Source organism: Halichoerus grypus, chromosome 4, assembly GCF_964656455.1.
Source record: "Halichoerus grypus chromosome 4, mHalGry1.hap1.1, whole genome shotgun sequence".
Taxonomy (NCBI): domain Eukaryota; kingdom Metazoa; phylum Chordata; class Mammalia; order Carnivora; family Phocidae; genus Halichoerus; species Halichoerus grypus.
In genome coordinates this window covers 78,505,541-78,531,186 of record NC_135715.1, presented here as the reverse complement: position 1 = coordinate 78,531,186, position 25,646 = coordinate 78,505,541, and the positions used below count along the sequence as shown (strand labels likewise).

At 41.5% G+C, this 25,646-nt stretch overlaps 1 protein-coding gene across 7 annotated transcripts; it reads right to left on the bottom strand.

Moving 5' to 3' along the window:
• Positions 1-229: 229 nt before the first annotated feature.
• Positions 230-25,646, bottom strand: EEF1AKMT1 (EEF1A lysine methyltransferase 1). Of its 7 annotated transcripts, none has more exons than XM_036106640.2 (7): positions 25,568-25,588; positions 19,735-19,836; positions 17,700-17,752; positions 13,540-13,702; positions 9,340-9,422; positions 2,366-2,646; positions 230-516 (listed from the first exon to the last, which is right to left on the bottom strand). In XM_036106640.2, the coding sequence occupies exons 4-7, from the start codon at positions 13,681-13,683 to the stop codon at positions 380-382; spliced, it is 645 nt and encodes a 214-aa protein (XP_035962533.1). In that variant the 5' UTR covers positions 13,684-13,702; positions 17,700-17,752; positions 19,735-19,836; positions 25,568-25,588; the 3' UTR covers positions 230-379. The 7 variants fall into 7 exon arrangements, with proteins under 7 accessions (XP_035962533.1, XP_035962532.1, XP_035962529.1 ...); XM_036106639.2 differs by having other exon boundaries at positions 17,700-17,755; positions 25,568-25,584; XM_036106636.2 differs by lacking the exon at positions 19,735-19,836 and having other exon boundaries at positions 17,700-17,755; positions 25,568-25,646.

Below are 25,646 nucleotides of genomic sequence, written 5' to 3'. Positions count from 1 at the left end.
CGGAACGGGCCCGTGTTAAGGGGGCAGATGGCCTGAGGCAGAGGCTTAGGTCCTAATTCAGGTCTTGGCCAAGCCACTAAGCTGTTTGTACTTCGGTTTTTTACCTGTTCTTAGGTGAGGAGAGCAGATTTTAGATAGGTTCTAAGATTTCTTCCCACTATAATTCCATGGATTCAAGTTGGCAAAAGCATGCCGAGTTCTAGAGATGCCGGCAGTCAGGAAGTCATAATGAGATGTTATATTCTTTATTTTGAAAATAAGGCCAGGGAGAGCCCCACTTTGCAGGGGAGGGGTGGAGGTTATAACTTTTCAATCTACCAAGGAAATAATGAGAGAAATGTCACACAGGATCCTTTACATATTATATTACTATCTGCATTTAGATTTCATGGTCTAGCCCAGAATCATAATTCACATAACAGCGAAACTCATTTCCCAGGGTCCGGGTGTGTTTTGGAATAAACTTGCACATCTTCACGCCAAGAAGTTTTGCTGCCTCTTCTTCCATGACAGCACCTGAAGGGAACAAACCCAGTGAACCCAAAGCCTGAAAGCCTGTAGTAAGTTGACAATATCACTCAACAAATACAGGGGAAGGCCAATTCTTTATATCCCTTTTTACTTTCTTCAACATATTTGCAAATTAGCTACTTTTTTCCCTTTTTCATTTAATAAATGGTTTTCCTACCTCTGCAAAACAGAGTCACTTAGAAAAATTTAGAAATAAAGTTATATTCCACAAAGTAACATAAGGAAAGTAAATAATTACTAAGAACTAGTGTTTTCCAATTTTGAGTCAAGACCCCCCCCCCTCCCCCGCCGCTTCTCAGTACTACCTGACCTTGCAAACTCATGGGAACACATTCACACCAGCTTCTGGCTGAGTGCTCCCGAGTCTCACCCACTGCCTGGAATGTGGCCACCGCTCTGGACACGCCCCTGGGGGCCTTGGAGAGCCTCTCCCACGACACCCATCGCAGGAAGCGCTTCTCTAGCCAGCCCAGGCCCGAGACCCTGGGCTCATCCCGGATTCTTCCCTTCTCTCCACGTTCTGAGCACAGCGAGCTCTTCCGCCTTGATCTCCAAGTGTATCTTTACTCCACTCCCCGCCCTCCCTTTTACTGCCACACCTCGTCCTGACCACGGTCTCGGCTGGACACACCCTCGCGGGGGGCCTGCTTCCACTCCCGCCTTAAAGCCCTTTCGGCACAAAGTGAAAGCGCACTTCTTTAGGCCAACTGGGTCCTGTCAGTTGGTGGCTGCCACCTTGAAAGGCCAGTCCCAACAGGGGCCATCACCTGTAGGGGCCCCCTCGCCCCTCCCCCGGCTTCAGTGGTGCTCCTCGCATCCCTCCAAGAACCAGGGAGAGGAGGAAAACTCCAGGGGGCTCTCAGACACTGGTTCCTGGAATTATAACCTCTTCCCATCGCCGCCACCCAGGGGCCGCCCCTTGAGGTCTCCACTGGAATGTTGCTCCTCCAGGAGCCCTCCAGCCCCACCTTAAGGGCACCCATCAATCTCAGTGCCCACCCCGCCCTTCTCTGATTCTTTCACTACACTTACCAGAATCGGTCATTCATCTCTTCCGTCTGTTCTGTTACAGTTTTTAACCTATCCCCTGAAACTAAAAGGTGCGCTCCACGAGGTCAGAGCGCCAGGCTGTCCACCAAACAAACGGCTAGCAAACAACTGCTGAATTAATAAGCCTTAAGTAAACATGACTTGGGAGAACCACAGTCACCTTCTTGACAGTTCTCCAACACAACAGAGAACAGACTCCCTGCAGCTCCAGCTCCCTGCCCAGCCCAGCCTGAGGGGCCTCGGCAGCCCAAGCGGCACCCTGGGGCCTGGAGAGCAGCCCCCCAACATAGCTGACCAGGAGTTAATGTGCTGGTTCTCCACCAACCCTCTGAATATCCACCTTCAGAAAGTACATGACTCTCACCAGTAAGAAAACTCTTCTGCTGATTAAATAAATCTAATCCAATGTCTAGCTCTGTAACCCTAGGCAATTCATTTTAACATTATCGATTCCACGTTTCTCTTTCATCAAGTGTAGAGGCTGGATCAAATACTGCTACTATTCCTGATGAGGAGTAAAAATAACACAGCCCAGTCACCAAGGGCCAGACCCCACTTTACGTGTATCATATCACTTAATTCCAGTGACGCTGAAAGGCCGGTAGTATTCCCAGTCCCAGTTTACAGATAAGGAAACCCGGGCACAGAGAGGTTATGCAACTTGTGTAGGGTCACACAGTAGGTGGATTCAGGCTTTGAGTTCTTAGATCTCTTCCAACTCCTGAAACCTAAGGCTGGAATATCCCGTCATCAATGTTCCTGAGACGCACAATCAGGTACCTACCTGTGCACAGTAGAATCTTGTCCTGAGTCAGATACTTGATGGTTTCTGATGTTTTTCTGAGACACTCCTTGGAAAGGTAGGGGGGATCTGCTATTACGATGTCAAAACTATGTGCGGCAATTTTTTCAGGTAAATCCAATGGATTATTGTAATCATAGAAGATAAATTCCTCTCCGTATATAGCAAATCTTTTGTCATATTCAAAGATGTATACAGAAAAGTCTTCTCTGTGTAGGGCTCTCAGTTTCTGGTAAACACTGGGGGCGCTCACACAGGCTATTCTAGAAAACAAAAGGAACAGACTCATGAAAGATCTTTAATGGATAGCTTACGGTGTTAAGTAACAACTACTTCTCTAAGAAAATACAGGTCCTTGCATTCTGATTTTAATCAGAGTGCAAGCTAATGTAAAGGCAGTAAATTTTGAGAGAAAACTATACTACCTCACTTTTAAGGAATCTGGTGTTTAAAAATCCTGCAACTCATAATTTTAAGGTATGAAAGAATAACTGTGCTTTTTTATAGTAAAAAATGTAAGACATTAGGAACACATTAGGAAGAAAGTTAGATAGCCCAAGGCTTAAATTTGCTTATTATTTTCATGTTGGTCCTTGTTTTGACATTTATTTCCAATACTTTTAGTCTCAAATTAAGTATTTTGAAGTTACTTTGTAATATTCATAATCTAGAGAAGAAAACCCCAAACGATTGCCTCAATAACTTGTTTTCCACAGATACCCTAAAATTCAACCTCAGTGCAGACAAGCTACTTTAAATTTCTGCTTCTTTTTTGTGTAAGGAAACCGAAGAATCGGTTTCATTATAAGCAATCCCTAGTTTACGAATGGGTAGTGCTCCAACATTTAACTTTAAAACCAACTACTAAAAAGCTAGAAGTAACCTAAATATTGAATTACTGAGCTGAATATCTATTAAACATCTATTAAATGGAATGCTATGTAGTCATTACCCTGCAAGATACTCAAGGAGTAAGTGTAAACCATGCCTTTTTTTATTATTATTATTAGTTTCAGAGGTAGAATTTAGTGATTCATCAGTTGCATATAACACCCAGTGCTCATTACATCACGTGCCCTCCTTTTTTTTTTTTTTAAAGATTTTATTTATTTATTTGAGAGAGAGAGAACATGAGAGGGGGGAGGGTCAGAGGGAGAAGTAGACTCCCTGCTGAGCAGGGAGCCTGATGTGGGACTTGATCCTGGGACTCCAGGATCATGACCTGAGCCGAAGGCAGTCGCTTAACCAACTGAGCCACCCGGGTGCCCATCATCACGTGCCCTCCTTAATGCCCGTCACCCAGTTACCCCATCCCCCTAACCCCCCTCCCCTCCAGCAACCCTCAGTTTGTTTTCTAGAGTCCAGTATCTCATGGTTTGTCTCCCTCTCAATTTTCATTTGATTTTATTTTTCCCACCCTTCCCCTATGTTCATCTGTTCTTTCTTAAATTCCACATATGAGTGAAATCATACAGTATTTGTCTTCTCTGACTTATTTTGCTTAGCATAATACCCTCTAGCTCTATCCATGTTGTTGCAAATGGCAAGATTTCATTCTTTTGATGGCTGCATAATATTCCATTGTATATAGGGGCACCTGGGTGGCTCAATGGTTAAGCGTCTGCCTTCGGCTCAGGTCATGATCCCAGGGTCCTGGGATCGAGCCCCGCATCGGGCTCCCTGCTCCATGGGAAGCCTGCTTCTCCCTCTCCCACTCTCCCTGCTTGTGTTCCTGCTCCTACTATCTCTGTCAAATAAATAAAAATTAAAAAAAAAAAATTCCATTGTATATATATATCACATCTTCTTTGTCCATTCAACTGTTGATGGACATCTGGGCTCTTTCCATAGTTTGGCTATTGTGGACATTGCTGCTATAAACACTGGGGTGCATGTGCCCCTTTGGATCACTGTGTTTGCATCCTTTGGGTAAATACCTAGTAGTGCAATTGCTGAGTCATAGGGTAGCTCTATTTTTAACTTTTTGAGGAACCTCCATACTGTTTTCCAGAGTGGCTGCACCAGTTTGCATTCCCACCAACAGTGTAAGAGGGTTCCCTTTTCTCCACGTCCTCCCCCGGGATCTGTTATTCCCTGTCTTGTTAATTTTAGGTATTCTGACCCGTGTGAGGTGGGATCTCATTGTGGTTTTGTTTTGTATTTCCCTGATCCGAATGATGTGGAGCACTTTTTCATGTGTCTGTTGGCCATGGTATGTCTTTTTTGGAAAAATGTCTGTTCATATCTTCTGCCCATTTCTTGACTGGATTTTTGTTTTTTGGGTGTTGAGTTTGATAAGTTCTTTATAGATTTTGGATACTGGCCCTTTATCTGATATGTCATTTGCAAATACCTTCTCCCATTCTGTTGATTGTCTTTTGGTTTTGTTTACTGTTTCCTTTGCTGTGCAAAAGCTTTTTATCTTGATGAAGTCCCAATAGTTCATTTTTGCCCTTGCTTCCCTTGCCTTTGGCGATGTTTCTAGAAAGAAGTTGCTGTGGCTGAGGTCAAAGAGGTTGCTGCCTGCGTTCTCCTCTAGGACTTTGATGGATTCCTGTCTCACATTTAGTTCCTTCATCCATTTTGAGTTTATCTTTGTGCATGGTGTAAGAAAATGGTCCAGATTCATTCTTTTGCATGTGGCTGTCCAATCTTCCCAGCACCATTTATTGAGGAGACTGTCTTTTTTTCCACTGGACAGTCTTTCCTGCTTTGTCAGAGATTAGTTGACCATAGAGTTGATGGTCCATTTCTGGATTCTTTATTCTGTTCCGTTGATCTATGTGTCTGTTTTTGTGCCAGTACCATACTGTCTTGATAATTATGGCTTTGTAATGAGCTTGAAGTCCGGAATTGTGATGCCTCCAGCTTTAGTTTTCAACATTCCTTTGGCTATTCAGTGTCTTTTGTGGTTCTACACAAATTTTAGGATTATTTGAGTCAGCTCTATGAAAAATGCTGATGGTATTTTTTTTTTTTTTAAAGATTTTATTTATTTATTTAATTGACAGAGAGAGAGAGAGACAGTGTGAGAGGGAACACAAGCAGGGGAAGTGGGAGAGGGAGAAGCAGGCTTCCCGCAGAGCAGGGAGCCCGATGCGGGGCTCGATCCCAGGACCCTGGGATCATGACCTGAGCCGGAGGCAGTCGCTTAACCAACTGAGCCACCCAGGCGCCCCAATGCTGATGGTATTTTGATAGGGAATGCACTGAATGTGTAGATTGCTTTGGGTAGCATAGACATTTTAACAGTATTTGCTCTTCCCATCCATGAGCATGGAATGTTTTTCCATTTATGTCTTCCTCAATTTCTTTCATAAGTGTTCTATAGTTTTCAGAGTACAGATCCTATAACTCTTTGGTTTGGCTTATTCCTAGGTATGTTATGGTTTTTGGTACAATTGTAAATGGGATCAAGTCTTTGATTTCTGTTTCTTCTGCCTCATTGTTAGTGTATAGAAATGACTGACTTCTGTGCCTTGATTTTATATCCTGTGACTTTGCTGAATTCCTGTATGGTTCTAGCAAGTTTTGGGTGGAGTCTTTGGGGTTTTCTACATAGAGTATCATGTTGTCTACGCAGAGTGAAAGTTTGACGTCTTTGCCGATTGAGATGCTTTTTATTTCTTTTTGTTGTCTGATTGCTGAGGCTAGGACTTCCAGTACTATGTTGAACAACAGAAACCAAGCTTTCTTGGGTATAAGAACATATGCTTACAGATGCACCGGTGGTCTCTGGGAGATGCACAGAGCCAGAGACCACTGCCCCATGGAGGGGAACCAGGGCCCTGGAGGTTGACTTTTTCCTAAATCCTCTTTGTAACTTTTAGATTTTCATCATTTATATCATCATACAAAAAAGTAACCCTTTTAAAAATTAGACACAGCTTTAAAACTGTGAGATACATTTCTGAACAGAGACCGTGTTCCATGTACCAGTCGGGTTCCTGTGCCCAGCTTAAAAAGGCTTCTCAGCCCCAGTGCACTTGAAGTGTGTGATACACCCGGCGATGTCACATACACTTCTGTGAGAAACACACATGTCCCAGCCCGGACAGACAAGGGCCACCAGAGCCCCCAGCCCAGGCTGCTGCCAGAGCTCTGGGGGGCAGAGAGAGCAGAGGACGGAACGATGTCCTCATTGTGCTCAAAGATAACAAGCAGCGAGCCCGGCTCAGATGCTCAATGCAAGTATCTTCTGAGAAAGAGGGTGAGATACAGATAGTTTCAGACAATCAAAATCTGAGAGTTTGTCACCAGCAGATCTCCACCATGAAATTCCAAAGCTGTATTTAGGGCAGAAGGAAAGTGATCTGGGGTGCAAGAGGGACTAAGAGTGGAATGGCGATAAACTTGGGGGAGATGGTGTTGTTTATCCTGCAACAGCCCCAGCTCTGCCACTCACCAGTGGGTGACCTTCTGCAGGAGACACCATCTGGGGGGCCTCGGAGTCTCTCTTTACAATGGGGAGTATAATGGAGCATCAAACGGGATGACCCCCCGTAAAGCATGTATACAGTGGACAGGGCACACAGTAAGGGCTCAATAAATGCTACCATTATTATTAATGTGGAATATTATGACACAGCTCCTAAAAATACTGAAGATGCCTTTCAGAAAAAATAAAAAACTTCCTCCAAAGCCCTTATATGCATGGAAAAAAGTATGTGTAAAAACACTGTCATTAAGAAAAACCTAATAAATATCTACATATAATTTAAAAGAAAAAGAGCAGCAAAATGAAAAACTTAGGGACTTCCAGTTAAAGATGGCAGATATAACACACTCATTTACATTTGCTCCCTCATGAAGGCCTACCAAATAAAACAAGTACAATTTCGTTTTGTTGCTTAAGCATAAACTGCCAAGAGCAAAGAGAACTCGAGAGGAGACCCAAACTACAAAAACCAACCAACCAACCAACCAAACAAAAACCCCTTAAGAAGCAGAAAAGCAAATGGATGGGGGGATTTGGCTCAGCAGACCCAAGAAACCAAGTCCTAAACTGGCGGCCAGGTAAGCTGAGAAGCACCCCAGTTTACATCAGAGCACCCCCAAAGGCTCAGGAAGCTGCACAACCAGGTAACTCAAGAAGTGGGGGTGAAGATGGGGCTAAAAACAGGAGGACTCACTGAAAGGTCTATTTAATAAAAAAGAAACTCATTCCCAGAATTCTCTTCCCTATCCCGAGCCTCCACAACTATGGCAGAAACCTCTCCCCAGGGGTGCCTGGGTGGCTCAGTTGTTAAGCGTCTGCCTTCGGCTCAGGTCATGATCCCAGGGTCCTGGGATCGAGCCCTGCATCGGGCTCCCTGCTCCACGGGAAGCCTGCTTCTCCCTCTCCCACTCCCCCTGCTTGTGTTCCCTCTCTCGCTGTGTCTCTCTCTGTCAAATAAATAAAATCTTAAAAAAAAAAAAAAAAAAAAGAAACCTTTCCCCAAACTGAAGGGCCTAAGTTAAGAGAATGAAAGGGTTCTTCCCCCAGTACAGGAGATGAAAGTGTCACAGCAAGACACACCAAGGACTGGGATTAAGAGAAAACCCTGAGCTTGCAGTGGGCAGGTTTCCTACAAGGAATCAGAAAGGCACTGAGTTTCTCACAGCACCTAGGGAAACTTGGAGGCAGTGAGGCAATGTCCTCAAAACCTAGAAGAGATACCCAACAACACAATCACGGTCAAGAGGAAGGACAGCATAAAAAAGCTTGCAGATATGAAAGGTTTAAACGTTTCCCTCAGGTGTACCTTTTCTGCGAAGCTATTGAAGGATGGACCAACCAAGATAAGGCTGTAAACTAAGAATTGGGGTACAGGAAACAGGAATCCAGAACAAAACAGAGGTAAAAGGGCTCCGGTGAAGGGAGACACCAAGGTAAGACTGGTAGCAAAACTAGAAATCAACTAGTCCAGATAAGAGCAGCTTGTAAAGCCTCAGAAATAACTTTCTTCATGGAGTTGAAACATGTCTGAATTAATGGATAGGAGGTTCACATAACTGGAGGAGAGGGTGAGAGTTAATTCGTGATATGAACATAGACATACATAAAATATAAGAATTACTATCTTCAGGAAAATGAAAAATCATACAGAAAAGGAAGAGTATAAGGCTCAGCTGTAAGGAACATTTGTGGTGGCATAATATAAACCCTATTCTAACCAAAATTAGGATATAAATCTATCGGAAGTGTAGACAGAAAGCATGTATGCGTGTGGAGTACGAGAGAGAGAGCTAAATCCTCACACTCCATAGTGAGAAGTCAAGAAATAATGTCCACAAATGACAGACAGATCAAGAAGTGCCAATATGAACATGTACTCAGAAATACGGTTGTAAATACCCAGTGCATCCAATGAAAGGGAGCACGGGGTGGGGGGGAGCACAGAAGGGGGCAACAAGCGACTGGTTTGGTTGTTTTCTTTTTTGAACAAGCCTGTGGCACCATTTGACTTTAAATCTTGTGCATACAAAGTTATGATGGAAATAAAAACTGAGTCACAAAACAGAAAACCTGTGTTCTTTTTCTTTTAAATTTTTTTTTAAAGTAATCTCTACACCCAATGTGGGGCTCGAACTTACAACCCTGAGAACAAGAGTTGCATGCTCCACCAACTGAACCAGCCAGGTGCCTCGAAACCTGTATTCTTAAAACTTCAGAAGTCAAATAACATTAAGATTTTTTTTTTTCTTTTAAAGCAAACTCTAGGGGTATAAAGGTAAGAAACACGTTAGAAAACACTGAAATAAAAAACAGAGGGAGGACATCTTACGAGTGGATTTCTGTGTGTCCCTAAACTCAGGTCTGGAGAAGATCTTATCTGTCATGTTCTGCAAACCATGGCTTACCGCCTTTGCAGATTAGGGTTCAGGCTTCTTACAAACCATTGCTCAACTAGGAAGGACATTTCAAATATTACTTTAGATCAGAAGACGAAAGAGAGAGCAACTCCGGATCTCACCTGCCACCTTCTCCAGCAGCTGCAATCGCTTCCTTTGCAAGTCGCAAAGCGGTTTCCTGACTGTACCAAAACTGGCTCAGCTGCTGGAACAGAGCAATGAGTCGAAATCATTTTAGAACCGCCATAAATGTTGTCCTTTTAATTTATATCTACCATATTGGTGTGCATATTTTTTACCAGTTTTTTTTATAAATTAATTATTCTTTAAAATTATTTTAAATTAACAGAAGGCTCTAAGTAATTCCTAGAATCTAGGCGCTGAGCATCAGGGGCTGCAGACATCACAAAAGGAGACAATCAGTCAGTATTGCTGCTGATAGAAGAACACACTCCCACCTTTGTGTGACTCTTGCCCAAAACACTGAACCTGAATCTGATTAAGCTTCTAGATTCAACTACCAATTAGCAGAATCACAAATATGGAAGATAGAAGAACATGTTAACCGACGACACAGGGATGAGGGCAGCAAAACCCAGTCTGTGATCCTTCCCCCCGCCCCCCCCCCACCGGCCTCTGTCTTTACCTTATAAATGTTTCCTGAGTTACTTGTTTTTCCCTCAGGGGGTAAGTTGTTTGTCCTTGCTCTTTCTCTTTATGCTGATTGATGACTTTCTTTTAACTTTCTAGTGATCCTTAATTATCCACTTACTTAATATATAAAAGGGGTAAAATTTTAATGGAAAAAGTAGATTCCTCTGCAATGGAATTGGAGAATAGGCCTCCTCTGGAATGTGAGGGCTGGGAGCAAGTGGTGGGAGTAGACGAGTGTGCTGCCAGTGTATGCTGATGGCTCTCAAATCCAGCTTTAAAAATGTCTCCAAAACATATGATCATTTCAATAAATGCAAAAAGAAGAGCATTTAACAAAATTCAACACTGCTTCATGATTAAAAAAAAAAAACTCATGGGGCTTCTGGGTGGCTCAGTGTTAAGCGTCTGCCTTCAGCTCAGGTCAGGTCCTGGGATCAAGTCCTGCATCGGGCTCCCTGCTCAGCGGGAAGCCTGCTTCTCCCTCTGCCTGCCGCTCCCCCTACCTGTGCTCCCTCTCTCTCTCTGACAAATAAATAAATAAAATCTTTAAAAAAAAAAAAAAGAATGTTCAAAGCAGACATTCTTGACTTTTCTCTTATGGGGAAAAAATAGATCTTTTTTTTTTTTTTTTAAGATTTTATTTATTTGACAGAAAGAGACACAGCGAGAGAGGGAACACAAGCAGCGGGAGTGAGAGAGGGAGAAGCAGGCTTCCCATGGAGCAGGGAGCCCGATGCGGGGCTCAATCCCAGGACCCTGGGATCATGACCTGAGCCGAAGGCAGACGGTTAATGACTGAGCCACTCAGGCGCCCCTCAATATTCTTATTCAACATTCTACTGCAGGATCTAGCCTTTGCATTAATGAAAGAAAATAAATGAGTAACAGTCAAAAATGAAGTAAAACTGCTAATATTTGCACATTATGTGACTGCTGACCTAGAAATACCAAGGGGGATAAACATTTCCAAAGGTGTACTGTACCTATTCATTTGGATATATAATATATGAACTATGTCTATGTCTAATCATTCTTAGCTGCAGGAAAATACCAAGGTCTGACTCTCTTTGCTTAGGAAGCTGGAGGAAAGCCCCTAGCACACCACACACGGTATGCAGGGAGTTCTGTTCAACTTGATCTGGGAGATGGGAGAGTTTTCTGGCAGTTGGCTATCGAGCTGCCCTTCTCCCTTAGTCCACATTGTCAGAGCACAGCTGTGTGTTTTGGCTTTCCTCATACCCTTCTAAAAAATAAAAATCTTCCTCTTAATCAGTGTGTTGCATGAACATGGCTTTAAAAGTCAAAAGCACTACTAGGCTTACAAAGAAAAACAAGTCCCTGCCCCCCATCTCCCTGCCACTGAGCTCCACTCCTCAGAAGCATCTTTGAACTCTTGGCTCCCCTATCATTTGTTCCCATATTTCCAAATATTATGCTTTAAAAGCTCCCTTTTTTTTAAGTTTATTTATTTATTTTTTTTTAAGTAATGTCTGCACTCACAACCTCAAGATCAGGAGTCCCATGCTTTTCCAACTGAGCCAGCCAGGTACCCCTAAATGCTTTCTCTTGATTAATCCACTTTACATTATGGCAGACGAGGATTTCACTCTGTCATGCACACCTTCTCCTATCCCGTCCCCTCCCCATATAATTGTAACCTGTTTTGGTTAAAATCATTGTCAATGTTCAATGTGGGTCTTCCATTTCCTTCTAGTATGTTACCTTTTCTTTTTCCTAGACTTAATACATGTATCATTTGCTTGTTTCTTTGAGCCCACCTCTAATTCTTCCAACATTCTCTGGCAGCCTTGGGGAAGCAGTGCATGGGAGGTCAATGCCATGAGACTTGCCATTTCTAAAATGTTTTTTATTTTATCTTCATGTTTGATTGATAGCTCAGCTGAGTACAGAATTCTAGGCTGAACAAAATTTTACTCCAAATACTGAAGACACTGCTCCACTTTTTTCTAGTTTCTAACAAAGCTATCAAGAAGTACAGTGTGACTCATCCTGAGACTTTGTAGGTGGCCTGCTTTTCCTCTGGAAGGTTCTAAGATCTTGTCACCTGCATACAGAATTTTCACAGTCATGTAACCATGTGTCTTAGTAAGGATCTGCAGTTCTGGAAATTTTCTAATATTAATCTTTGAAGATTTCCTCCCTGCTTTTGTTTTCTGTTCTATATTTCTAACTCCATTTAGTTAAATATTGAGCCTCCTGGATTTATCCTCAAGTTTTATAATGTTTTCTCTCCAATACTTGCATCATTCTCTCTCTCTTTTTTTTGGTTCCTAGGAAATTTTCTCAATTTGATAAATCAAACCAAAGAAAGTGTCAAAATTATAAAAATACTTAATTCTTAAGTATTGGGATTAGGAAAAACTTATTTTTGTGTTCATATTTTTATATATTTTCTACAACAACCATGGATTACTCTTAGAATCAGAAAAAAACACACAGTGCTTCAAACATTAAACAGCGGGGAAAGAAAAAGAAAAATGAGGTACTTCAAGTCTCTGACATTTACTACATACAGAAGCATCAAACCAGAAAACAAAGACACATAAAGAAGGGAAATTGTGAGAAAGAGGCTTTTGCGTAGGTAGAACATTTAGTGTAAATGTAAAGAAATATTTTTATCAGTCAGTTTCAAACAGATGGTAAATAGGAGAATTTTATACAACTTAAGAGATCCAAACTTGACACAAAATGTAAAAGGCTATTAAAAAAAAAAAAAAGGCATACAAAAGATTCCTTCTAGTTCCAAAGTGACAGAGGGAGACATCCATTATTGAGGGGTGTGCACAGACAGAAAACCCAAGCTTCATCTATTTCTCAACTATCTCCTTCAAAATTTTAAATTGCCAGGTTCCAGCTCAGGTTGGTTTTCCTCAACTCATTTTTTTTTCTCTTTTAATTCCTATTTTTATTTAGACCACAAAAATATAATTAAAATACACTCTATGCACCAGAAATTATTAATATCTTCTTTAGAACTCCCTCTCATCTTTTTTTTTTTTTTTTTTTGCATGTTTAAGTTTAGCTACCCCATTTGCTGCAATGATATATTTTACCCCTTCCACAAGGATGCTGGGCTCCATAAAAACCAACAGAAACCATCTGTATACAAGAAGGAAGCACAAGTTTGTGTTGGTCATAAACTAACATGCTGTTTCCTTATCTGAAAAGTCCCCTTGTCTGACCACCAACTAGCCTGATGGTCAGAACCAGGAAAATCTACATTTATACTGTCTTAAATAATCATGGGCTGCTTTTTGTCTTAGCTCCCCAGACAGGCTATCAGTTCCTGAGAGGCAGGTGAGACAAACATGGGTGTGAAGTGGGATGCAGACAAACACAGGGCAGATCGGACAGGTGCGGATAGGTATGGACAGGTGCAGACAGGTACAGAAAGATGTGGACAGGTATGGACAGGTGTGGACAGGTACAGATGAGGACAGGTGTGGGCAGGTGAAGACAGGCACGGACAGATGCAGACAGGTGTGGACAGGTATGGGCAGGTGCGGACAGGTACGGACAGATGCGGACAGGTGTGGACAGGTATGGACAGGTGTGGACAGGTGCAGACAGGTATGGACAGATATAGACAGGTATGGAATCAGTGCTGCACCCATACTTCCTGAGAAATGTGGAATGCATTTACTTACCCAGTTTTCTTCTATTATTCCAATGTTATATTTATCATCCCTGCCTGCGTCACTTTGTTGCTTCTGCTCAGCATAAAATTCCTGGAGGGCTGCTAAGGTGTGGGAAGACAGCCGGGGGATATCGTCATCATCAGAGTCACTCATTTCACAAATTGTCTATAACCTGCAAATAAATAAGCAAAGGTGTTGTGGGGGTATTTTTCCCTTTCCCATCAAATAACAATTTAGAAATTTTTTATCTCACAGCAAGGATCCAAACTGGAAGTGGGTTTAATAAGGGAAACTCGTATTTAAAATTTCTGAGATCAAACATCTACAGAGGTCTCCTATTGAACTACAGCTCAATAAATGCAGGCTTTTCCTTTACATGTGTTCAGTTTTTACAAATGAGATTCTTGCATTTTATTTTATTATGTTATGTTAGTCACCATACAGTACAACATTAGTTTTTGATGTAGTGTTCCATGATTCATTGTTTGCGTGTAACACCCAGTGCTCCATGCAGTACGTGCCCTCCTTAATACCCATCACCAGGCTAACCCATCCTCCCACCTCCCCTCCTCTCTAGAACCCTGTTTGTTTTTCAGAGTCCATTGTCTCTCATGGTTCGTCTCCCCCTCCGATTTCCCCCCCTTCATTTTTCCCTTCCTGCTATCTTCTTCTTTTGAGATTCTTGCATTTTTAAGACTCCTGGCAGAATGAATTTTTTTTTAAAGATTTTATTGATTTATTTGACAGAGAGAGACACAGCGAGAGAGGGAACACAAGCAGGGGGAGTGGGAGAGAGAGAAGCAGGCTTCCCATGGAGCAGGGAGCCTGATGCGGGGCTCAATCCCAGGACCCTGGGAACATGACCTGAGCTGAAGGCAGACGTTTAACAACTGAGCCACCGAGGCACCCCAGAATGAATTTTTTTACCATAAATATCTAAAGACATTTTGCTTTCTTCTGGCCCCCCAATTGTCATATGTCCACACTTCACTGTAGATCCCCTGAATCAGAGATTATTCCAAATTTGAATGTCACTGTTCAGGTGATCTAAGGCTCAGGGGTGTTATTGATAGGGCAAGTGAAGGACAGTTAAAGGAGGGGAATAGAAAGAGGTATGGAAATTTAAAGGAATGACAAGGAGAACGGGAAGAAGTAAAACACAGGGAGGGAGAAAAGGAAGGGGTCTTGCAGGAACTGATGGCCAGGCCAATCACTTCTTGTGGTACCACCGGAATTAGCCAGACTGAGAAGTTAAGGCACAGCCCTGGTCCAGACAGCAAAGTCTGCCCAAGACTCCTGACCACTCCAAGTTCGGGAGGTTCCCAAAACCACCCTCATGTTCAGTAATTTGCTGGAAGGATTCACAGAACTCCACTCACAGCAACTGTACTCACAGATGCATTTAATCCAGGGAAAGGATACAAACCAGAGCCAGTCAAAGGGAGAGATGCACAGTGCAGCGTCCAGAAGAGTTCCGAACAGGAAGCTCCCAGTGCCCTCAGGATGCATCTCCCTCCTGGCACAGATGTGGGACAATATGCGTGGGGTCCCGCCAACCAGGGAAGCTTTGCAGAGTTTCAGTGTCCAGCTATTATTAAGGCTTCACTATGTTGGTATGAGTGACTGAATGATGGCCCACCCGGCTGAAGTCAGTCTCCAGCTCCCCCAACCAGGAGGTAGGGTTGATAAGGCCTGAGGGCCTTCCATAAATAACAAAGACCTTCCCACAACTTGGGAAAGTTTAAGTGTTTACAGGTTACCTCCCAAGGGCCGTGGCAAAGGCCAAACCTCTCTTTGAGGTCAAATTCCTTACTACACGGTACCAAACATATTTTTAAATCTTAAGTTATCTAAGAGCATAAAACCAGCATCCTATTTGCTTTTTAAAACATGTCTAAAGTGTACAGCAAGTGATGTGTTGAAAATCAGCAAAGATTATTCAATAGCTTCATCACGTTGCTCCCTTCCTCCTCCAAGGCCTATGGGGGTGTATCTGATTGACAATCTTGGCCTCCTGCCTACGCCACCAAGGGCAGCTGGTAAAACAGCATTCGAAACTGGCAAATTCCCCAGGCTTATAGCAAAAGGGTTCAAGAGATGCTGAGCTGCCATTTAAAATGAGAAATGCCGGGGCGCCTGGGTGGTGCAGTCAGTTAATCGGTTCAGGTCACGATCTCAGAGTCCTGGGATCCAGCCCCCTGTCGGGCTCCATACTCAGCATGGAGTCTGGTTGAGATTCTCTCTCCCCTCTGCCCCTTCCACTCATGCTCTCTCTAAATAGTATTTTTTTAAAAATTGAAATGCCTGCTAGATGCTGCTTTTGTTCTCCTTTTCAAAATCAAAGAGCTAGCCATTCTACCTATGATCCAAAAAACAACCAAAAAACAAAAACTAAAACCAGAAAACAAAAACAAAAAAACACCTAAAAACCATGTATATACCAACTACTGACAAACTAATGTATTTTCATGAAGTACAAATAGCTTGTTGATTCCTTCTTTCCTTTCTTCATCAAAGACTCACCTGTAAAAGCTTGTTAATAAAACATCTGGTCACACAAATTATCTAGAAATATAAATAAGCCCTCTATGAACAAGCAATTTCCCCTCTAGCAAGAGAAGGAGCAAAACAAAGGTATAAACACTATGACAGATTTATATAAAGTTCAAAAACAAATAAAATTAAATTATTTAAAGAAGCATATCGACCTACATTTATCAAAGATAGACTAATTTTGTTACCAAACCTTCCCAAAGAGAAGACTCGAGGCTGAGCAAATTCACTGATGAGTTCTATCAAACATTTAAAGAAATGTTGATAATTTTATCATCCAGAAAACAGAGGAGAAAGGAATACTTCCCAACTTGTTTAATGAAGCCAGATTAAATCTAACATGAAAACGTGTCAGTACATAACCAGGTTCAATTCTTGATCAGATACTGAGGGTGATCAGATATCAGAGGCGGAGAGGGGTGGTGGTTTCTGGTGAAACTGATTTAGCAAGCTTCTTGCTAAAACTAGATTTTACAAAGAAGTGCACAGATGGGCCTAGAAGGTTTAGGAGCCTGACTTAAGTTTGATTAAGCAAACAATCTTAGCTACAGGAAACTGCAGCCTACAGGCCAAATCAGGCCTGTGGCTTGTTTCTGCAAACCAAATTATTGGGAAAACAGCCACACCCTTTGGTTTACATATGGCTTACAGTAGTTTTTATGATAAGCCTAAAATATTTACTACCTGGTCTTTTACAGAAAGTTTGCTGACTCCTAGTTTTAACAGTTTAAAAGAGAAAAGCCATATGATCATTTGCATGGATACTACAAAAGCATTTGACAAAATTCAACATCCATTCATGTTAAAAACTGAGCAAACTAGGTATAAAAGCGAACTTCAGTCTGAAAAAGGGAACCCACAAAACACATAAGCTTCATACTTTTCTTAGTGGTGAAACATTGAATGCTTTCTATGCTCAGGAACAAGGGAAGGATATTCACTGTCACCACTTTCATTTAACATTATCCTAGCCTTTCCAGTTAATTCAAGAATGCAAACAAACAAAACAAAAAACAAGCAAGCATAAAGATTGGAAAGGAAGAAATGTCCCTATTTGTAGACATGATTATTCACAGAGAAAATCCTAAGGAAACACTACTCTCATCCAGGTGATCAAGGTCAACATCAATGGTGATAATTCATTATCAGTGGCATGCAGCCGTGATTATGTGGTGATGAAAACAGCACTTCACCTCCATGGTCTTCCCCCCAAAAAACACATAATCGCGGTGTAAGCATGACTGAAAATCAGACAAACCCCAATTAAGAGTCATCAAAAACAAGCAAAACACAATAGACAGTCACTGCCAAGATGTTAATAATAGGGGAAACTGGGTATAGGTACAGAGGAACTCACTGCACAATCTTCACAATTTTTCTGTAAACTTAAAACTATTCTATGATAAAGTTTATTTTTAGAAAATTTTAAGGAAGCATAACCAACTTCAACAACAAAAACTACTAGAATTAGTGAGTTTATTGAAGTCTCAGAGTACAAGATCAATACAGAAAAATAAATTGCATTTCTGTATTCTAGCAGCAAATAAATGGAACTTAAAAGCAATTTCCCCCCCAAAAAAAGCAATTTCCCATAAAATAGCATAAAAAATACTTACGTGTATATTTATCATAAAAACTGTACGACCTCGATACTGAAAATTCCAAAGCACTGCTGAAAGAAATCAGAGAAGACCTAAGTAAAAGGAGAGACATACCATGCTCACGAACTAGAAGAATTAGTATTATTAAGGTGTCAATTCTCCCCAGATTGATCAATACATTCAATATATCCAATCAGGGTGTGTGTGTGTGTGTGTGTGTGTGTGTGTGTGTATGTGTGTTTGCATGCACCTGCGTGCATGTGTGAGTTTAAAATAGAAACTGACATACTGGTTCTAAAATTTATTTAAACATTCATTCATTGAAGGACATTAAGATTGCTTCCAGTTTTTGGCTATTATGAATAAAGTACTATGAACAGCTGTGTACAGTTTTACATTTTTTTCAGACTAAAGCTTTGTTTATATAAACATCAGACAAATCACAGCACCAAACCACTTATCAATATTTTGATTAGCTTCTATATCCTCAGTATGAGAAACAAATGGCCAAAATAAGAGTGGACAAATAAAACAAGTAAACTGAAAGAATGGAAATGCTGATGAGAATGTAGGGATATTGGTACTCTCTCTAAGTTGGTTAATAATTTAAGTTGGTATAATCCCCTTTTGGAAAGAATCAGATATTCTGGATATAAGGCTATTCCTACTTTCTGACCCAATTCTCATTTCTAAACTTTATATTTTGAAATGTTTACAGATTCACAGGAAGTTGCAAAACTAATACAGAGAGGTCCAAGTATCCTTCACTTATTTTTTTCTCATTCTAACAACTTAAAATCAGGACATGACTTTAAAATGAGGGTGTATAAGTTTAATTGTGGGCATGTTTTCTTAAAGTGATGGTATTCTTATTATCCATGGCATCTTAGATTTGATGAAATAGTTATCACTGTAACAACTATAGGCAATGCAGTGAATCATCCATGCAGCAGAACCACCATTTTATAGCCTCAACATAAAGTGGTCAGAAAGAGGTGAGACTGTTGTGGGAGTTGACAATGTCTAAGTGGTATCCATGGGAATGAATGGTGAAAAAGGGTGTGTATAAAGGTTTTTAGAGGATTCTGGGAAGACTATCTCCATACCTAGATAGCTGTACTGGCACAGTATGTCTGATGTAACTATTTTAGAACTCTAGAGTTTATTCAAAGGCTTGCAACTTCCAAAGGAAGGCTCAAGTTACGGTTAATTTCAGTCAGTTTTGGCACTTAGCTCAGCAGTGGCTACCCATCCCCCACTCCTTATTCCTGTGTCAGGAAGCTGTGCGCATGATTCTGTTTTGTGTTTGGTCTTAATATATCGAGGTGACTGAGTGAGGACACGGAGAGATCAATGCCCTTACAAGAAGTGTTTATTATTCACAGTTCCCCTAGAAATGAGAGAGAGGCATGGTACACCATGAAGGGCCACACAAAAGTTGTCACATGTGGGGACAAGGAAGCAGAGAGAGACCTGGAACTCTACCTTTACTGCTAAGATGGGTGGGAAGGATTAGGTGGGGATGTCCCCTTTGGGCACAGAGTAAAAACACATACTCTACAGTGTGTGGCTGGGAGGTTTGTGATATGACCTTGATGGGCCCATGAAAGCTGGTTTGCAGGGAAGATGTAAATAACTCTGGCCACTAGTTTGGCCCTGTAATTACCTGATGCCAGATAAACAAATACAAAACCTAAGAACACACAATTACAAAGTCCCAGGAGCAGTGTGTATGCAATTTGTGGGAAACAAGGTAGAGAATAAGGGCTGTGTCCTTCAAATATTGGGGACACTAATATGTGTTGTGATCACTAACTGCTGCTTCTGCTTGTGGAGGCAGAGAGAGAGTCAGGCAGCCATATGGCAAGGCTCCCACTGCTGACCTTACCTTCCACCTCCAGCTGAAGAAACTCTGAGAGGATTTAAAGGGCCAGCAGTTCTTTCTTCGCTTTATTTTTTCTCTTTTTCTCCTTTTGGGAGCCAAACATTTAAGGACTAGATCATTATAAAAAGCAGCTGCATATACAGGGGAATTTAGAAAGTCACTTACAGTCTTCCCAGGAAGAGGTGGAGGCTCAGACAAAAACCTGAGAAGACCTTAAGTTTCAACCTCAGGCTGATACTCAGCACAGACGCCCTCCAACAACAAAACCTCCAAATAATAAACAGAACAATAATAAAAATCAGCAAATCTTTGGGAAGGGGGAGAATCTGATTTCCAGAGTTACCAAATTATTAGATTCAAATATCCAGTTTTCAACAACAACAACAACTAAAATCACAAGGCATACAAAGAAACTGGAAAGTATAGCCCATTCCAAGGAAAAATGTAAATCAACAGAAACCATCCCTGAGAAAGATTGGATGCTGGACCTACTAGACAAAGACTTTATTTTTATTTTATTTTTTTAAAAGATTTTATTTATTTATTTGACAGAGACACAGCGAGAGAGGGAACACAAGCAGGGGGGGTGGGAGAGGGAGAAGCAGGCTTCTCGCAGAGCAGGGAGCCCGATGCGGGGCTCGATCCCAGGACCCTGGGATCATGACCTGAGCCAAAGGCAGACGCTTAACGACTGAGCCACCCAGGTGCCCTAGACAAAGACTTTAAAACATGCTACAAGAACTAAAGGAAGATGTGGGAAAAGCTAAGAAAATGATGTATGAACAAAATGGAAATATCAATAGAGATAGAAAACTTTATAAAAAGAAACCAAAAGGGAATTCTGGAGCTAAGAATTAACAATTACTGAAATGAAAAATTCACTAGAGGAATTCAAAAGCAGATTAGACAGAAGAATCAGCAAACTTGAAGATAAGATAATTAGAATTACTAAGTTTGAGGAAAAGAAAGAAAGAAAAAAAAAAAACTGAAGAAAAGTGAACAGAACCTAAGGGCATACTCTCAAGTAGACCAAAATACACACTGTGGGAGTCTCAGAAAGAGAAGAGAAAGGGACAAAGCAATTATTTGAAGAAATAATGGCTGAAAACTCCCAAATCAGGTGAATATAGAACTATAAACGTCCAAGAAGCTTAATGACCTCCTTAGTAGAATAAGCTCAAAACACCCACAGATTATAATAAAACTATCAAAAGCCAAAAACAGTATCTTCAAAGCACCAAGAGAGGGTACTTGTCACATAAAAGGGACCACCAATAAGATCATTAGATTTCTCATCAGAAACTTTGGAGGCTAGAAAGGAGTGGACTGATATACTCAAAGTGCTGGATAGAAAAAAAAAATCAACCAACAACCCTGTATCTGATGAAAATGTCCTTCAAAAGTGAGGGAGAAATTAAGACATTCACTGATAAACAAAAGCTGAGGGAGTTCGTTACCACTAGACCTGCCCTGCAAAAATTGGTAAAGTGAGTCCTCTAGTTAAAATGAAAGTATACTAGACAGTGACTCAAAGCCATATGTAGAAATAAAGATCTCAGAAAGGTAAATATATGGGCAATTGTAAAAGCTAGTATTATTGTAACTTCAATTTGTAACTCTATTTTTTGTTTTTTACATGATTTAAGAGACCAACACCCAAGTGTCTATCAATAGATGAATGGATATACATACAAAGGAATATTATTCAGCCTTAAAAAGGAAAGAAATTCTGACACATGCTACAATATACAATGAACCTTGAGGACATTATACTAAGTGAAAAAAGTTACAAAAAGACAAATACTCTATGATTCCACTGATACAAGGTACCTAGAGTTGTCAAATTCATAAAGACAGAAAGTGGAATGGTGGTTGCTGGGGGATGGGAGAAATGGGAAGTTGTTTAATGTGTATATAGTTTCAGTTTTCAAGATGAAAAGAGTTCTGGAAATGGATTGTGGCAACTGTCGCACAACAGTGTGAATGTATTAACACTACTGAACTGGACACTTAAAAATGGTTAAGATGGTAAATTCTATGTTACATGTATATTATCACAATAAAAATATTGGGGGAAAATGTTATTAGAGTGGATATCAATGGGCTGTTAAGGTAAGGTAATGAGATTGTTGTCATGACTCTGGTTATTAGAGGCTTCCCTGAAGAAGTGATACTTACACTAGGATCTAAAGAGTAAGTTCTCCCGTAGGCAAAGAAAGGAAAAGAGTATTGAAGGTAGAGGAAACAGCCTTTCCATCAAGTGGTTGGTAAAAGAACTGATGCATTATATAGTTTCAAGTAAATTAGGAATAATCTCAAAAGAATTGCCTACTAATTCTTTGTGAACAACGTTCACAACGAACTAATTTGAATTTTGTTGTTTTATAGTTTTGTTTATATTTAATTTGAGAATGTGTTAAGTTCTTTTTTTTTTTTTTAAAGATTTTATTTATTTGACAGAGAGAGACACAGTGAGAGAGGGAACACAAGCAGGGGGAGTGGCAGAGGGAGAAGCAGCTTCCTGCGGAGCAGGGAGCCCGATCCGGGGCTCAATCCCAGGACCCTGGGATCATGACCTGAGCCGAAGGCAGACGCTTAACGACTGAGTCACCCAGGCGCCCGAGAATGTGTTAAGTTCTATAGTTGTGGAACAATTAAAAGCAGGATGAGTTATTTGCCTTTGAGGTTATAATTTAGAATAAAAATAACTTAAATCATCATAGAGATGTCTGCAGCAGTCCCACTGAGCAATGGTATGAAGGCTTTGAATGAGCAACTTTAGTTTACTGCAGAAAGCACAATGAATAAATTTTTAGGAAAGCGTACCAGGAGCTATCAGGCTGGAGAATTTCCAGCTGGAAATTCCAAAGATTAGTGTGTTGTGCATGCTGAACCGAGAAAGACTAAGAAAATATAGCAAACTGATCTGCAACCTACTAAAAAGGTCTCATTTTGGTTTGGTTACAGGATTAAGAGTTCCTTTCATTCAGGAAAAGAATCAGGCAACTATTAAAATCCAAGGTCTCCTGGCAGAGTTGAAGTGTACAACCAGTTCCTGATCAAAGCTACACCATGATACTGTCTAGAAGAGGTAAATGACAAAAAGTATGTGTGTTAATGTATGTGTGTACATATATGTGCGTGTGTGCGCATGTCCATGTACATTCATATAGGCACATGTACACACATATATCCCTGATACAGACAGGAAAATCTGAATTTTTATTTATTAGTGCTAAGCACTTTCCACAGCTCCATCTGTGGAGAAGGGCTTTCAAACTGCAGCTTGAAATAAAACCTGAAAACCATAAAAAGAAACTAGTTGATGTTAAATACAAAATAAAGAATTCCAAAAAGCAGTTTAAGAAAACTGTCTACTTTCACAGCTGTAAAAGGCAATTATACTCCAATCTATATTTTAGCATGAATTTTGTCCCCAAATAAAATTTTATCTTAAAGTTGACCAAATCCACTCATTTGGTAATCATTTATTGAGGTATTGCCTTGTACTTGGCAGTGTTCTTGGTGATGGAAATCAAAGTCCCAGTCCTCTTGGAGCTTATATTCCAGTGAGGCACAGGCTACAGGCAATAGAAATAAAATGTGTTGGATGATGGTTAAGATCAATGGAGAAACATGTGGAGAATGGAGGGGGCTGCAATTTTAGCAATCATAGACTGATTCCTACCTTATTAAAGTGAGTTCAAGATTGCATCACTTGTTAAATGGGAAAAACTTAAATCTGCTTATGTAATAAACATTGCTACAGACTAAATGAACTTTAGTTTCAATATACTAACTTTTTTACTTAAGTTACTACTTCATCACATCTTTAGCGTTGTTTAAAAATTTTCTAAGTGGGGGCGCCTGGGTAGCTCAGTAGTTAAGCGTCTGCCTTCGGCTCAGGTCATGGTCCCAGGGTCCTGGGAACGAGCCCCGCATCGGGCTCCCTGCTCAGAAGGAAGCCTGCTTCTCCCACTCCCCCTGCTTGTGTCCCCTCTCTTGCTGTCTCTGTCAAGTAAATAAATAAATAAAATCTTTAAAAAAATTTTAAAAAATAAGAAAAAAATTTTTAAACATTTTATTTATTTGACAGAGACACAGCGAGAGAGGGAACACAAGCAGGGGGAGTGGGAGAGGAAGCAGCAGGCTTCCCGCGGAGCAGGGAACCCGATGCGGGGCTCGATCCCAGGACCCTGGGATCATGACCTGAGCCGAAGGCAGACCCTTAATGACTGAGCCACCCAGGAGCCCCCAAAATAAAAATTTTCTAAGTGGGTTTATGAAATTGATGTGAAAGAGATTTTCAAGTCCAGAAGAGTTGGAAAGTGCTATGTCATATTATTATTAAACTGATGCTAAGCCTTATATGGCTCATACATGAGATCAGTGGTTCTCATAGATTTTGCACCACCACCCCACCCCCTGGCCGCCTGCCCCAGAAGGGGAACATTTGGCAATGTCTGGAGACATTTCTGGTTGTCAGAACTGGGGAGGGTGCTCCTGGTATCTAGTGGGTAGAGACCAGGAATGCTGGCAAATACAAGACAACCCTCCACAAGAAGGAACTATCTGGCCCCAAATGTCTACAGTGCCATGGTTGAGAAATAAGACAAATGATTGTGATAATGTGGTGAGCCCTCTATTAGAAAAGCACCATTCACCACCATTTAGTGCAATGGGATCAAAATGAAGAGCATGTGTGGGCAGAGAATAGAAGTGAAACAGCAGGTGGCACTTTAACTTGGCCTTGAGGGAGAAGAAAAGATGAAGAGTGAGGACTGCAGAAGGAACAGCATGAGCAAAGGGCTGGACACATTTATGTGCAGCATCAGTAGGCTCCTAATGGACTGTGGTTACTTTCTATTTCTTTAAATACTTAACTCAATATAACTAATGTAATCCTAGAAAGTAATGTGTAAATCCAATCACATTTCAAATGTATAAAATTCAATTTCCATATATCAAATTTACTAAAGCAAGCCACTCCTTCCCCCACTGTATAAATTCACACAGTATCATATTGCCGTCTGCAAGTTATTTTGGCCGGGGCAGCGTGATTCAGTCAAAAGAGCATTAACCTGGGACCCATCCCAGACTCCTGAGTAAATGGGTGGGGGGTGTGGAAGGAGGGAAGGGAAACCTGAGGTAGTTTGTGAGGCTCCCTCTGCAAATGGGTAAGAATGGCCTAGATGTTTCCTAAATAGTTTTGCATATTGCCCTAGACTCTACCCTTAATCCCATTTACTGTCAGAAAAGGGCCATAACCTTTCATTTTCATCTTTGCATCTGTAGTTACCCCTGCCTAAAATGCTTTCTTCCCTCTTATTTTCTAAAATTCCATTTATCCTGTTATTTTAAAAAATTAACTTTAAAAAAGGTAAAATTTACCTACAGTTTAATACAGATCATAAACCTACAACACGATGAACTGCTTTGTATACCTCCACGTAACCACAACCCCTGTCAAGATACCCTTCTGGTCTTACACATCCCCCCTTTTCCCCCCCGGAAAGTGTCCCCCACCCCAGCTAGGTCCCTTACTATGATCCCTGTACCACTAAGACGCTACTGCCCTTCTGCACCGCCAAGTTTCCCGTCTCCCCTGGGGAGCTGGGGCCTAGTCTACTCCACTTTACACCCCGCGCCCAGCAGAAGACCTGCCTCCTAACGCCCCAGGAGACAAGTGTGGAGGCTCGAACGTCCGGGGCAAAGAAGTAAAGGGCAGTAGGCCCAGTCCCGTTTCTGATCGGAAGGGAGTTCTCGTGCTGCTCTGGCCTGGGGGTTAACTCTTCCCCGCGCCTGGACTGCCTAAGCCCCGGTCGTCTCACACAACAGCAACCAGGTTCCCCTCCCGGCTCGGCTGCAGCTCTCCTGCCATCCCCAGACACCACTATTTGAAACCCCTCCTCCTTTACTGCACTGGAGAAAGGGTGACAAACAGAGTAAGAACAACAACCGATTCCGAAGCCGCGGAGCAGCGCGGAAACTACCCCACCTTGGCGCCCAGGATCGTCCACTCACAAGCCACGCGTGCGCGGTTACTCCAAACTAGGACAGTGGGCGGTACCAGCCCG

Coding starts and splice junctions, on each gene's coding strand:
- EEF1AKMT1 (XM_036106636.2), bottom strand. CDS start 13,683: ATGAGTGACTCTGATGATGACGATATCCCCCGGCTGTCTTCCCACACC. Junction 9,423..13,539: donor GAATAATAGAAGAAAACTGG/GTAAGTAAATGC, acceptor GCTCTGTTCCAG/CAGCTGAGCCAGTTTTGGTA. Junction 2,647..9,339: donor GCTGCTGGAGAAGGTGGCAG/GTGAGATCCGGA, acceptor TTTGTTTTCTAG/AATAGCCTGTGTGAGCGCCC.